Genomic DNA, 14,767 nt, shown 5'->3' with positions numbered 1-14,767 from the left:
GGGAGTGTCACCGGGAGAGTCCCCGCCCACCGGGAGTGTCCCCGCCCACCGGGAGTGTCCCCGCTCACCGGGAGTGTCCCCGCCTACCGGGAGAGTCCCCGCTCACCGGGAAAGTCCCCGCTAACCGGGAGTGTCACCGGGAGAGTCCCCGCTCACCGGGAGAGTCCCCGCTCACCGGGAGAGTCCCCGCTCACCAGGAGTGTCACCGGGAGAGTCCCCGCCCACCGGGAGTGTCCTCGCTCACCGGGAGAGTCCCCGCTCACCAGGAGTGTCCCCGCTCACCGGGAGTGTCCCCGCCCACCGGGAGTGTCCCCGCCCACCGGGAGTGTCCCCGCCCACCGGGAGTGTCCCCGCTCACCGGGAGTGTCGCCGCCCACCGGGAGAGTCCCCGCTCACCGGGAGTGTCCCCGCTCACCGGGAGTGTCGCCGCCCCCTGGGAGAGTCCCCGGGAGAGTCCCCGCCCACCGTGAGTGTCACCGGGAGAGTCCCCGCCCACCGGGAGTGTCCCCGCCCACCGGGAGAGTCCCCGCTCACCGTGAGAGTCCCCGCTAACCGGGAGTGTCACCGGGAGAGTCCCCGCTCACCGGGAGTGTCCCCGGCCACCGGGAGTGTCCCCGCTCACCGGGAGTATCCCCGCTCACCGGGAGTGTCCCCGCCCACCGGGAGTGTCGCCGCTCACCGGGAGTGTCCCCGCTCACCGGGAGAGTCCCCGCTCACCAGGTGTGTCCCCGCTCACCGGGAGTGTCCCCGCTCACCAGAAAAGTCCCCGCCCACCGGGAGTGTCGCCGCCCACTGGGAGTGTCCCCGCCCACCGGGAGTGTCCCCGCCCACCGGGAGTGTCCCCGCTCACCGGGAGAGTCCCCGCCCACCGGGAGTGTCCCCGCCCACCGGGAGTGTCCCCGCTCACCGGGAGTATCCCCGCTCACCGGGAGTGTCCCCGCCCACCGGGAGTGTCCCCGCTCACCGGGAGTGTCCCCGCTCACCAGAAAAGTCCCCGCCCACCGGGAGTGTCGCCGCTCACTGGGAGTGTCCCCGCCCACCGGGAGTGTCCCCGCCCACCGGGAGTGTCCCCGCTCACCGGGAGTGTCCCCGCTCACCGGGAGTGTCGCCGCCCACCGGGAGAGTCCCCGCTCACCGGGAGAGTCCCCGATCACCGGGAGAGTCCCCGCTCACCGGGAGTGTCACCGGGAGAGTCCCCGCCCACCGGGAGTGTCCACGCCCACCGGGAGTGTCCCCGCTCACCGGGAGAGTCCCCGCTCACCGGGAAAGTCCCCGCTAACCGGGAGTGTCACCGGGAGAGTCCCCGCTCACCGGGAGAGTCCCCGCTCACCGGGAGTGTCCCCGCTCACCGGGAGTGTCGCCGCCCACCGGGAGAGTCCCCGCTCACCGGGAGTGTCCCCGCTCACCGGGAGAGTCCCCGCTCACCGGGAGTGTCACCGGGAGAGTCCCCGCCCACCGGGAGTGTCCCCGCTCACCGGGAGTGTCCCCGCCCACCGGGAGTGTCCCCGCTCACCGGGAGTGTCCCCGCTCACCGGGAGTGTCCCCGCCCACCGGTAGTGTCCCCGCTCACCGGGAGAGTCCCCGCTCACCGGGAGAGTCCCCGCTCACCGGGAGTGTCCCCGCCCACCGGGAGAGTCCTCGCTCACCGGGAGAGTCCCCGCCCACCGGGAGTGTCACCGGGAGAGTCCCCGCCCACCGGGAGTGTCCCCGCCCACCGGGAGTGTCCCCGCTCACCGGGAGTGTCCCCGCCCACCGGGAGAGTCCCCGCTCACCGTGAGAGTCCCCGCTAACCGGGAGTGTCACCGGGAGAGTCCCCGCTCACCGGGAGTGTCCCCGGCCACCGGGAGTGTCCCCGCTCACCGGGAGTATCCCCGCTCACCGGGAGTGTCCCCGCCCACCGGGAGTGTCGCCGCTCACCGGGAGTGTCCCCGCTCACCGGGAGAGTCCCCGCTCACCAGGTGTGTCCCCGCTCACCGGGAGTGTCCCCGCTCACCAGAAAAGTCCCCGCCCACCGGGAGTGTCGCCGCTCACTGGGAGTGTCCCCGCCCACCGGGAGTGTCCCCGCCCACCGGGAGTGTCCCCGCTCACCGGGAGAGTCCCCGCCCACCGGGAGTGTCCCCGCCCACCGGGAGTGTCCCCGCTCACCGGGAGTATCCCCGCTCACCGGGAGTGTCCCCGCCCACCGGGAGTGTCCCCGCTCACCGGGAGTGTCCCCACTCACCAGAAAAGTCCCCGCCCATCGGGAGTGTCGCCGCTCACTGGGAGTGTCCCCGCCCACCGGGAGTGTCCCCGCCCACCGGGAGTGTCCCCGCTCACCGGGAGTGTCCCCGCTCACCGGGAGTGTCGCCGCCCACCGGGAGAGTCCCCGCTCACCGGGAGAGTCCCCGATCACCGGGAGAGTCCCCGCTCACCGGGAGTGTCACCGGGAGAGTCCCCGCCCACCGGGAGTGTCCCCGCCCACCGGGAGTGTGCCCGCTCACCGGGAGAGTCCCCGCTCACCGGGAAAGTCCCCGCTAACCGGGAGTGTCACCGGGAGAGTCCCCGCTCACCGGGAGAGTCCCCGCTCACCGGGAGAGTCCCCGCTCACCGGGAGTGTCCCCGCCCACCGGGAGTGTCCCCGCCCACCGGGAGTGTCCCCGCCCACCGGGAGTGTCCCCGCTCACCGGGAGTGTCCCCGCTCACCGGGAGTGTCACCGGAGGAGTCCCCGCTCACCGGGAGTGCCCACTGCTCACCGGGAGTGTCCCCGCTCACCGGGAGTGTCGCCGCTCACCGGGAGTGTCCCCGCCCACCGGGAGTGTCCCCGCCCACCGGGAGTCTCCCCGCTCACCGGGAGAGTCCCCGCTAACCAGGAGTGTCACCGGGAGAGTCCCCGCTCACCGGGAGTGTCCCCGCTCACCGGGAGAGTCCCCGCTCACCGGGAGTGTCACCGGAGGAGTCCCCGCTCACCGGGAGTGCCCACTGCTCACCGGGAGTGTCCCCGCTCACCGGGAGTGTCGCCGCTCACCGGGAGTGTCCACGCCCACCGGGAGTGTCCCCGCCCACCGGGAGTGTCCCCGCTCACTGGGAGAGTTCCCGCCCACCGGGAGTGTCCCCGCCCACCGGGAGTGTCCCCGCTCACCGGGAGTATCCCCGCTCACCGGGAGTGTCCCCGCCCACCGGGAGTGTCCCCGCTCACCGGGAGTGTCCCCGCTCACCAGAAAAGTCCCCGCCCACCGGGAGTGTCGCCGCTCACTGGGAGTGTCCCCGCCCACCGGGAGTGTCCCCGCCCACCGGGAGTGTCCCCGCTCACCGGGAGTGTCCCCGCTCACCGGGAGTGTCGCCGCCCACCGGGAGAGTCCCCGCTCACCGGGAGAGTCCCCGATCACCGGGAGAGTCCCCGCTCACCGGGAGTGTCACCGGGAGAGTCCCCGCCCACCGGGAGTGTCCCCGCCCACCGGGAGTGTCCCCGCTCACCGGGAGAGTCCCCGCTCACCGGGAAAGTCCCCGCTAACCGGGAGTGTCACCGGGAGAGTCCCCGCTCACCGGGAGAGTCCCCGCTCACCGGGAGTGTCCCCGCTCACCGGGAGTGTCGCCGCCCACCGGGAGAGTCCCCGCTCACCGGGAGTGTCCCCGCTCACCGGGAGAGTCCCCGCTCACCGGGAGTGTCACCGGGAGAGTCCCCGCCCACCGGGAGTGTCCCCGCTCACCGGGAGTGTCCCCGCCCACCGGGAGTGTCCCCGCTCACCGGGAGTGTCCCCGCTCACCGGGAGTGTCCCCGCCCACCGGTAGTGTCCCCGCTCACCGGGAGAGTCCCCGCTCACCGGGAGAGTCCCCGCTCACCGGGAGTGTCCCCGCCCACCGGGAGAGTCCTCGCTCACCGGGAGAGTCCCCGCCCACCGGGAGTGTCACCGGGAGAGTCCCCGCCCACCGGGAGTGTCCCCGCCCACCGGGAGTGTCCCCGCTCACCGGGAGTGTCCCCGCCCACCGGGAGAGTCCCCGCTCACCGTGAGAGTCCCCGCTAACCGGGAGTGTCACCGGGAGAGTCCCCGCTCACCGGGAGTGTCCCCGGCCACCGGGAGTGTCCCCGCTCACCGGGAGTATCCCCGCTCACCGGGAGTGTCCCCGCCCACCGGGAGTGTCGCCGCTCACCGGGAGTGTCCCCGCTCACCGGGAGAGTCCCCGCTCACCAGGTGTGTCCCCGCTCACCGGGAGTGTCCCCGCTCACCAGAAATGTCCCCGCCCACCGGGAGTGTCCCCGCTCACCGGGAGTGTCCCCGCTCACCGGGAGTGTCGCCGCCCACCGGGAGAGTCCCCGCTCACCGGGAGAGTCCCCGATCACCGGGAGAGTCCCCGCTCACCGGGAGTGTCACCGGGAGAGTCCCCGCCCACCGGGAGTGTCCCCGCCCACCGGGAGTGTCCCCGCTCACCGGGAGAGTCCCCGCTCACCGGGAGTGTCACCGGGAGAGTCCCCGCCCACCGGGAGTGTCCCCGCTCACCGGGAGTGTCCCCGCCCACCGGGAGTGTCCCCGCTCACCGGGAGTGTCCCCGCTCACCGGGAGTGTCCCCGCCCACCGGTAGTGTCCCCGCTCACCGGGAGAGTCCCCGCTCACCGGGAGAGTCCCCGCTCACCGGGAGTGTCCCCGCCCACCGGGAGAGTCCTCGCTCACCGGGAGAGTCCCCGCCCACCGGGAGTGTCACCGGGAGAGTCCCCGCCCACCGGGAGTGTCCCCGCCCACCGGGAGTGTCCCCGCTCACCGGGAGTGTCGCCGCCCACCGGGAGAGTCCCCGCTCACCGGGAGAGTCCCCGATCACCGGGAGAGTCCCCGCTCACCGGGAGTGTCACCGGGAGAGTCCCCGCCCACCGGGAGTGTCCCCGCCCACCGGGAGTGTCCCCGCTCACCGGGAGAGTCCCCGCTCACCGGGAGTGTCACCGGGAGAGTCCCCGCCCACCGGGAGTGTCCCCGCTCACCGGGAGTGTCCCCGCCCACCGGGAGTGTCCCCGCTCACCGGGAGTGTCCCCGCTCACCGGGAGTGTCCCCGCCCACCGGTAGTGTCCCCGCTCACCGGGAGAGTCCCCGCTCACCGGGAGAGTCCCCGCTCACCGGGAGTGTCCCCGCCCACCGGGAGAGTCCTCGCTCACCGGGAGAGTCCCCGCCCACCGGGAGTGTCACCGGGAGAGTCCCCGCCCACCGGGAGTGTCCCCGCCCACCGGGAGTGTCCCCGCTCACCGGGAGTGTCCCCGCCCACCGGGAGAGTCCCCGCTCACCGTGAGAGTCCCCGCTAACCGGGAGTGTCACCGGGAGAGTCCCCGCTCACCGGGAGTGTCCCCGGCCACCGGGAGTGTCCCCGCTCACCGGGAGTATCCCCGCTCACCGGGAGTGTCCCCGCCCACCGGGAGTGTCGCCGCTCACCGGGAGTGTCCCCGCTCACCGGGAGAGTCCCCGCTCACCAGGTGTGTCCCCGCTCACCGGGAGTGTCCCCGCTCACCAGAAAAGTCCCCGCCCACCGGGAGTGTCGCCGCTCACTGGGAGTGTCCCCGCCCACCGGGAGTGTCCCCGCCCACCGGGAGTGTCCCCGCTCACCGGGAGAGTCCCCGCCCACCGGGAGTGTCCCCGCCCACCGGGAGTGTCCCCGCTCACCGGGAGTATCCCCGCTCACCGGGAGTGTCCCCGCCCACCGGGAGTGTCCCCGCTCACCGGGAGTGTCCCCGCTCACCAGAAAAGTCCCCGCCCACCGGGAGTGTCGCCGCTCACTGGGAGTGTCCCCGCCCACCGGGAGTGTCCCCGCCCACCGGGAGTGTCCCCGCTCACCGGGAGTGTCCCCGCTCACCGGGAGTGTCGCCGCCCACCGGGAGAGTCCCCGCTCACCGGGAGAGTCCCCGATCACCGGGAGAGTCCCCGCTCACCGGGAGTGTCACCGGGAGAGTCCCCGCCCACCGGGAGTGTCCCCGCCCACCGGGAGTGTCCCCGCTCACCGGGAGAGTCCCCGCTCACCGGGAAAGTCCCCGCTAACCGGGAGTGTCACCGGGAGAGTCCCCGCTCACCGGGAGAGTCCCCGCTCACCGGGAGAGTCCCCGCTCACCGGGAGTGTCCCCGCCCACCGGGAGTGTCCCCGCCCACCGGGAGTGTCCCCGCCCACCGGGAGTGTCCCCGCTCACCGGGAGTGTCCCCGCTCACCGGGAGTGTCACCGGAGGAGTCCCCGCTCACCGGGAGTGCCCACTGCTCACCGGGAGTGTCCCCGCTCACCGGGAGTGTCGCCGCTCACCGGGAGTGTCCCCGCCCACCGGGAGTGTCCCCGCCCACCGGGAGTCTCCCCGCTCACCGGGAGAGTCCCCGCTAACCGGGAGTGTCACCGGGAGAGTCCCCGCTCACCGGGAGTGTCCCCGCTCACCGGGAGAGTCCCCGCTCACCGGGAGTGTCACCGGAGGAGTCCCCGCTCACCGGGAGTGCCCACTGCTCACCGGGAGTGTCCCCGCTCACCGGGAGTGTCGCCGCTCACCGGGAGTGTCCACGCCCACCGGGAGTGTCCCCGCCCACCGGGAGTGTCCCCGCTCACCGGGAGAGTCCCCGCCCACCGGGAGTGTCCCCGCCCACCGGGAGTGTCCCCGCTCACCGGGAGTATCCCCGCTCACCGGGAGTGTCCCCGCCCACCGGGAGTGTCCCCGCTCACCGGGAGTGTCCCCGCTCACCAGAAAAGTCCCCGCCCACCGGGAGTGTCGCCGCTCACAGGGAGTGTCCCCGCCCACCGGGAGTGTCCCCGCCCACCGGGAGTGTCCCCGCTCACCGGGAGTGTCCCCGCTCACCGGGAGTGTCGCCGCCCACCGGGAGAGTCCCCGCTCACCGGGAGAGTCCCCGATCACCGGGAGAGTCCCCGCTCACCGGGAGTGTCACCGGGAGAGTCCCCGCCCACCGGGAGTGTCCCCGCCCACCGGGAGTGTCCCCGCTCACCGGGAGAGTCCCCGCTCACCGGGAAAGTCCCCGCTAACCGGGAGTGTCACCGGGAGAGTCCCCGCTCACCGGGAGAGTCCCCGCTCACCGGGAGTGTCCCCGCTCACCGGGAGTGTCGCCGCCCACCGGGAGAGTCCCCGCTCACCGGGAGTGTCCCCGCTCACCGGGAGAGTCCCCGCTCACCGGGAGTGTCACCGGGAGAGTCCCCGCCCACCGGGAGTGTCCCCGCTCACCGGGAGTGTCCCCGCCCACCGGGAGTGTCCCCGCTCACCGGGAGTGTCCCCGCTCACCGGGAGTGTCCCCGCCCACCGGTAGTGTCCCCGCTCACCGGGAGAGTCCCCGCTCACCGGGAGAGTCCCCGCTCACCGGGAGTGTCCCCGCCCACCGGGAGAGTCCTCGTTCACCGGGAGAGTCCCCGCCCACCGGGAGTGTCACCGGGAGAGTCCCCGCCCACCGGGAGTGTCCCCGCCCACCGGGAGTGTCCCCGCTCACCGGGAGTGTCCCCGCCCACCGGGAGAGTCCCCGCTCACCGTGAGAGTCCCCGCTAACCGGGAGTGTCACCGGGAGAGTCCCCGCTCACCGGGAGTGTCCCCGGCCACCGGGAGTGTCCCCGCTCACCGGGAGTATCCCCGCTCACCGGGAGTGTCCCCGCCCACCGGGAGTGTCGCCGCTCACCGGGAGTGTCCCCGCTCACCGGGAGAGTCCCCGCTCACCAGGTGTGTCCCCGCTCACCGGGAGTGTCCCCGCTCACCAGAAATGTCCCCGCCCACCGGGAGTGTCCCCGCTCACCGGGAGTGTCCCCGCTCACCGGGAGTGTCGCCGCCCACCGGGAGAGTCCCCGCTCACCGGGAGAGTCCCCGATCACCGGGAGAGTCCCCGCTCACCGGGAGTGTCACCGGGAGAGTCCCCGCCCACCGGGAGTGTCCCCGCCCACCGGGAGTGTCCCCGCTCACCGGGAGAGTCCCCGCTCACCGGGAAAGTCCCCGCTAACCGGGAGTGTCACCGGGAGAGTCCCCGCTCACCGGGAGAGTCCCCGCTCACCGGGAGTGTCCCCGCTCACCGGGAGTGTCGCCGCCCACCGGGAGAGTCCCCGCTCACCGGGAGTGTCCCCGCTCACCGGGAGAGTCCCCGCTCACCGGGAGTGTCACCGGGAGAGTCCCCGCCCACCGGGAGTGTCCCCGCTCACCGGGAGTGTCCCCGCCCACCGGGAGTGTCCCCGCTCACCGGGAGTGTCCCCGCTCACCGGGAGTGTCCCCGCCCACCGGTAGTGTCCCCGCTCACCGGGAGAGTCCCCGCTCACCGGGAGAGTCCCCGCTCACCGGGAGTGTCCCCGCCCACCGGGAGAGTCCTCGCTCACCGGGAGAGTCCCCGCCCACCGGGAGTGTCACCGGGAGAGTCCCCGCCCACCGGGAGTGTCCCCGCCCACCGGGAGTGTCCCCGCTCACCGGGAGTGTCCCCGCCCACCGGGAGAGTCCCCGCTCACCGTGAGAGTCCCCGCTAACCGGGAGTGTCACCGGGAGAGTCCCCGCTCACCGGGAGTGTCCCCGCTCACCGGGAGTATCCCCGCTCACCGGGAGTGTCCCCGCCCACCGGGAGTGTCGCCGCCCACCGGGAGTGTCCCCGCTCACCGGGAGAGTCCCCGCTCACCAGAAAAGTCCCCGCCCAACGGGAGTGTCGCCGCTCACTGGGAGTGTCCCCGCCCACCGGGAGTGTCCCCGCCCACCGGGAGTGTCCCCGCTCACCGGGAGTGTCCCCGCTCACCGGGAGTGTCGCCGCCCACCGGGAGAGTCCCCGCTCACCGGGAGAGTCCCCGATCACCGGGAGAGTCCCCGCTCACCGGGAGTGTCACCGGGAGAGTCCCCGCCCACCGGGAGTGTCCCCGCCCACCGGGAGTGTCCCCGCTCACCGGGAGAGTCCCCGCTCACCGGGAAAGTCCCCGCTAACCGGGAGTGTCACCGGGAGAGTCCCCGCTCACCGGGAGAGTCCCCGCTCACCGGGAGAGTCCCCGCTCACCGGGAGTGTCCCCGCCCACCGGGAGTGTCCCCGCCCACCGGGAGTGTCCCCGCCCACCGGGAGTGTCCCCGCTCACCGGGAGTGTCCCCGCTCACCGGGAGTGTCACCGGAGGAGTCCCCGCTCACCGGGAGTGCCCACTGCTCACCGGGAGTGTCCCCGCTCACCGGGAGTGTCGCCGCTCACCGGGAGTGTCCCCGCCCACCGGGAGTGTCCCCGCCCACCGGGAGTCTCCCCGCTCACCGGGAGAGTCCCCGCTAACCGGGAGTGTCACCGGGAGAGTCCCCACTCACCGGGAGTGTCCCCGCTCACCGGGAGAGTCCCCGCTCACCGGGAGTGTCACCGGAGGAGTCCCCGCTCACCGGGAGTGCCCACTGCTCACCGGGAGTGTCCCCGCTCACCGGGAGTGTCGCCGCTCACCGGGAGTGTCCCCGCCCACCGGGAGTGTCCCCGCTCACCGGGAGTGTCCCCGCTCACCGGGAGTGTCCCCGCCCACCGGGAATGTCCCCGCTCACCGGGAGAGTCCCCGCCCACCGGGAGAGTCCCCGCCCACCGGGAGAGTCCCCGCTCACCGGGAGAGTCCCCGCTCACCGGGAGTGTCACCGGGAGTGTCCCCGCCCACCGGGAGTGTCCCCGCCCACCGGGAGTGTCCCCGCCCACCGGGAGTCTCACCGGGAGAGTCCCCGCTAACCGGGAGTGTCACCGGGAGAGTCCCCGCTCACCGGGAGTGTCCCCGCTCACCGGGAGAGTCCCCGCTCACCGGGAGTGTCACCGGAGGAGTCCCCGCTCACCGGGAGTGCCCACTGCTCACCGGGAGTGTCCCCGCTCACCGGGAGTGTCGCCGCTCACCGGGAGTGTCCACGCCCACCGGGAGTGTCCCCGCTCACCGGGAGTGTCCCCGCTCACCGGGAGTGTCCCCGCCCACCGGGAATGTCCCCGCTCACCGGGAGAGTCCCCGCCCACCGGGAGAGTCCCTGCCCACCGGGAGAGTCCCCGCTCACCGGGAGAGTCCCCGCTCACCGGGAGTGTCACCGGGAGAGTCCCCGCTCACCGGGAGTGCCCACTGCTCACCGGGAGTGTCCCCGCTCACCGGGAGTGTCCCCGCTCACCGGGAGTGTCCCCGCTCGCCGGGAGAGATCCCGCTCGCCGGGAGTGTCCCCGCTCGCCGGGAGTGTTCCCGCTCACCGGGAGTGCCCACTGCTAACCGGGAGTGTCCACTGCTAACCAGGAGTGCTCACCGGGAGTGTCCACGCTCACCGGGAGAGTCCCCGCTCACCGGGAAAGTCCCCGCTAACCGGGAGTGTCACCGGGAGAGTCCCCGCTCACCGGGAGAGTCCCCGCTCACCGGGAGTGTCCCCGCTCACCGGGAGTGTCGCCGCCCACCGGGAGAGTCCCCGCTCACCGGGAGTGTCCCCGCTCACCGGGAGAGTCCCCGCTCACCGGGAGTGTCACCGGGAGAGTCCCCGCCCACCGGGAGTGTCCCCGCTCACCGGGAGTGTCCCCGCCCACCGGGAGTGTCCCCGCTCACCGGGAGTGTCCCCGCTCACCGGGAGTGTCCCCGCCCACCGGTAGTGTCCCCGCTCACCGGGAGAGTCCCCGCTCACCGGGAGAGTCCCCGCTCACCGGGAGTGTCCCCGCCCACCGGGAGAGTCCTCGCTCACCGGGAGAGTCCCCGCCCACCGGGAGTGTCACCGGGAGAGTCCCCGCCCACCGGGAGTGTCCCCGCCCACCGGGAGTGTCCCCGCTCACCGGGAGTGTCCCCGCCCACCGGGAGAGTCCCCGCTCACCGTGAGAGTCCCCGCTAACCGGGAGTGTCACCGGGAGAGTCCCCGCTCACCGGGAGTGTCCCCGGCCACCGGGAGTGTCCCCGCTCACCGGGAGTATCCCCGCTCACCGGGAGTGTCCCCGCCCACCGGGAGTGTCGCCGCTCACCGGGAGTGTCCCCGCTCACCGGGAGAGTCCCCGCTCACCAGGTGTGTCCCCGCTCACCGGGAGTGTCCCCGCTCACCAGAAAAGTCCCCGCCCACCGGGAGTGTCGCCGCTCACTGGGAGTGTCCCCGCCCACCGGGAGTGTCCCCGCCCACCGGGAGTGTCCCCGCTCACCGGGAGAGTCCCCGCCCACCGGGAGTGTCCCCGCCCACCGGGAGTGTCCCCGCTCACCGGGAGTATCCCCGCTCACCGGGAGTGTCCCCGCCCACCGGGAGTGTCCCCGCTCACCGGGAGTGTCCCCGCTCACCAGAAAAGTCCCCGCCCAACGGGAGTGTCGCCGCTCACTGGGAGTGTCCCCGCCCACCGGGAGTGTCCCCGCCCACCGGGAGTGTCCCCGCTCACCGGGAGTGTCCCCGCTCACCGGGAGTGTCGCCGCCCACCGGGAGAGTCCCCGCTCACCGGGAGAGTCCCCGATCACCGGGAGAGTCCCCGCTCACCGGGAGTGTCACCGGGAGAGTCCCCGCCCACCGGGAGTGTCCCCGCCCACCGGGAGTGTCCCCGCTCACCGGGAGAGTCCCCGCTCACCGGGAAAGTCCCCGCTAACCGGGAGTGTCACCGGGAGAGTCCCCGCTCACCGGGAGAGTCCCCGCTCACCGGGAGAGTCCCCGCTCACCGGGAGTGTCCCCGCCCACCGGGAGTGTCCCCGCCCACCGGGAGTGTCCCCGCCCACCGGGAGTGTCCCCGCTCACCGGGAGTGTCCCCGCTCACCGGGAGTGTCACCGGAGGAGTCCCCGCTCACCGGGAGTGCCCACTGCTCACCGGGAGTGTCCCCGCTCACCGGGAGTGTCGCCGCTCACCGGGAGTGTCCCCGCCCACCGGGAGTGTCCCCGCCCACCGGGAGTCTCCCCGCTCACCGGGAGAGTCCCCGCTAACCGGGAGTGTCACCGGGAGAGTCCCCACTCACCGGGAGTGTCCCCGCTCACCGGGAGAGTCCCCGCTCACCGGGAGTGTCACCGGAGGAGTCCCCGCTCACCGGGAGTGCCCACTGCTCACCGGGAGTGTCCCCGCTCACCGGGAATGTCGCCGCTCACCGGGAGTGTCCCCGCCCACCGGGAGTGTCCCCGCTCACCGGGAGTGTCCCCGCTCACCGGGAGTGTCCCCGCCCACCGGGAATGTCCCCGCTCACCGGGAGAGTCCCCGCCCACCGGGAGAGTCCCCGCCCACCGGGAGAGTCCCCGCTCACCGGGAGAGTCCCCGCTCACCGGGAGTGTCACCGGGAGTGTCCCCGCCCACCGGGAGTGTCCCCGCCCACCGGGAGTGTCCCCGCCCACCGGGAGTCTCACCGGGAGAGTCCCCGCTAACCGGGAGTGTCACCGGGAGAGTCCCCGCTCACCGGGAGTGTCCCCGCTCACCGGGAGAGTCCCCGCTCACCGGGAGTGTCACCGGAGGAGTCCCCGCTCACCGGGAGTGCCCACTGCTCACCGGGAGTGTCCCCGCTCACCGGGAGTGTCGCCGCTCACCGGGAGTGTCCACGCCCACCGGGAGTGTCCCCGCTCACCGGGAGTGTCCCCGCTCACCGGGAGTGTCCCCGCCCACCGGGAATGTCCCCGCTCACCGGGAGAGTCCCCGCCCACCGGGAGAGTCCCCGCCCACCGGGAGAGTCCCCGCTCACCGGGAGAGTCCCCGCTCACCGGGAGTGTCACCGGGAGAGTCCCCGCTCACCGGGAGTGCCCACTGCTCACCGGGAGTGTCCCCGCTCACCGGGAGTGTCCCCGCTCACCGGGAGTGTCCCCGCTCGCCGGGAGAGATCCCGCTCGCCGGGAGTGTCCCCGCTCGCCGGGAGTGTTCCCGCTCACCGGGAGTGCCCACTGCTAACCGGGAGTGTCCACTGCTAACCAGGAGTGCTCACCGGGAGTGTCCACGCTCACTGAGAGTGTCCTTCTCATCTAGGACCTAGAATCTAATCCACAAAGTCACTCACCTGGCAAGTGAACACTTCATCATTCTGAATCCCCCGACAATGCTTCCAGATTTCCAATCTGTGTTGTGGTCTGACTTTCCTTGTCCTCTGTGGACTGAATGCTGAGGGAGTTTCTCTATGTCACTAGATTTTGAATGGTTATTCTCAGGCAGTCTGCTTCTCCACAAAAGGCCTGGACAGCGTGGATGTTGGGAGGATGTTTCCACTATTGGGAGAGTCGAGGACCAGTGGTCATACCATCAGAACAAAAGGACATTCCTTTAGGAAGGAGATGAGGAGGAATTTCTTTACTCAGAGGGTGGTGAATCTGTGGAATTCAATGCCAGAGCAGGCTGTGGATGCCGTCAATGGATGTTTGTAAGGCAGAGATAGATAGATTCTTGATTAGTACGGGTGTCAGGGGTTATGGGGAGAAGGCATTAGAATGGGGTTCGGAGGGAGAGATAGATCAACCATGATTGAAGGGTGGAGTGGACTTGATGAGCCGAATGGCCTAATTGTGCTCCCATCACTTATGAACATGAACATCCTGAGTACCACCACCCTGGCTCTATGAGAAATGGGCAAGGGCTGGGACATGTTACTGGATGTGCTGCACGCCATTATTAGTGTTGCAGGGAGATTATGACGTTGTCAGGGTTTTTGCATTTCCATACAGACGGTTCCCAGTCAGTCAGTGCACCTCTGAGGCCTTGTCCACTCTGTGACCATTTCCTCTGTTCTTCCAGGGCCATTGACTACCTCAAGCGGTGGGTGCAGCCCGACAGAGTTGCAGTCAACACAGAAGAGATCCAGTCTCTGATCAGCCCTGGGAGGCGGCCTGGGAGCCAGGAGGAGCCTGGGGGAGAGGGCAGCTCTAACTGTGAGCAGTAACGAGCAGCGATGCTGTCCGCCCGCCCTGTGAAACGGAGTTTGAGCTGAACACTGATCATCATCCAAACTTTGAAATGTTCAACTGCTTCACATGGCATTGAATGCCAACTACCAATACAAATAATGTGTTTGATTTGTCCCAGCTGCTGAATCCAGTCCTTTGATGTATCTTGTGTGCATTTTAAATAGGGGTGACACCCAGAGTCTCCACAAGGCCCCTCTGCCTCCATCAGTGCAATAATCACCTTGACCCATTTCTGGCTAGTGAGGAGAAGGCCAGGAGGGAACCCTAGAACTGAAAGGGAGTGGTGCTACGGTGCACCTTAGCAGGGTGGCACAGTGGCTGGTCGAGCCGCTGCCTCACAGCGTCAGAGACTTGGGTTCGATACGGACGTCAGGTGCTGTCTGCGGATTTTGCACGTTCTCCCTGCGACTGTGAGGGTTCCCTCCCACATCCCAAGGATGCGCTCGTTTGCAGATCAATTGTCCTCTGGAAATTGGATGCAGTGTGCAGGGAGAAGATGCAAAAGTGCGTTAACACGGACCTCATGTAAACAGGTAATGGATCGATGATTGTCGCGGACTCGGTGGGCTGAAGGGCCAGTTCCTGTTGTATCTTTCCATCCGTTCAATTACCATGGTGATCTAAATAACCTTCAGTTCACTAGTGCACCTGTATTGTGCAGAACTACAAGTGATTCAGAAGGTTTGCAATTAAAGAAGGTTACATTGCATGCCTCTGATCATTCATTCATTCAGCTGTGCACATTCTTTCTTCTCCGCACAGCCTCAATATTTTTGTATTGTACAGAGCTAGACGGTCAACTGTAGGCCATTAAATGTCCCTATGTTTCTCTGCTTGGCTAGAGTAAAATGAAATCATTTTTCAGATTCTCTGCCACAGAAGCGAATGGTATGTTGGCATTCATAGCAAGAGGATTTGAGTTTAGGAGCAGGGAGGTTCTGCTGCAGTTGTACAGGGCCTTGGTGAGACCGCACCTGGAGTATTGTGTGCAGTTTTGGTCTCCTAACCTGAGGAAAGACG

General features: G+C 70.2%; 1 protein-coding gene across 4 annotated transcripts in view; it reads left to right on the top strand.

Annotated features, from left to right (window-relative positions):
• ccdc32 (coiled-coil domain containing 32) overlaps window positions 1-14,468 on the top strand; it is a 34,093-nt gene extending 19,625 nt beyond the window's left edge. For 3 of the 4 annotated variants that reach the window (XM_078406112.1, XM_078406111.1, XM_078406113.1), the window contains exon 4: window positions 13,578-14,468. In XM_078406112.1, the coding sequence (XP_078262238.1) occupies window positions 13,578-13,722 (145 nt within the window). In that variant the 3' untranslated portion in view covers window positions 13,723-14,468. The remainder of the gene's footprint in view (window positions 1-13,577) is intronic. The other variant, XM_078406110.1, reaches the window with a different exon arrangement.
• The last annotated feature ends 299 nt before the right edge of the window (window positions 14,469-14,767 follow it).

The sequence above is a fragment of the Rhinoraja longicauda genome, chromosome 10 (genome assembly GCF_053455715.1).
Source record: "Rhinoraja longicauda isolate Sanriku21f chromosome 10, sRhiLon1.1, whole genome shotgun sequence".
NCBI lineage: Eukaryota > Metazoa > Chordata > Chondrichthyes > Rajiformes > Arhynchobatidae > Rhinoraja > Rhinoraja longicauda.
Note: the sequence above shows the minus strand (reverse complement) of the source record. Positions and strands in the feature narration are given on the sequence as shown.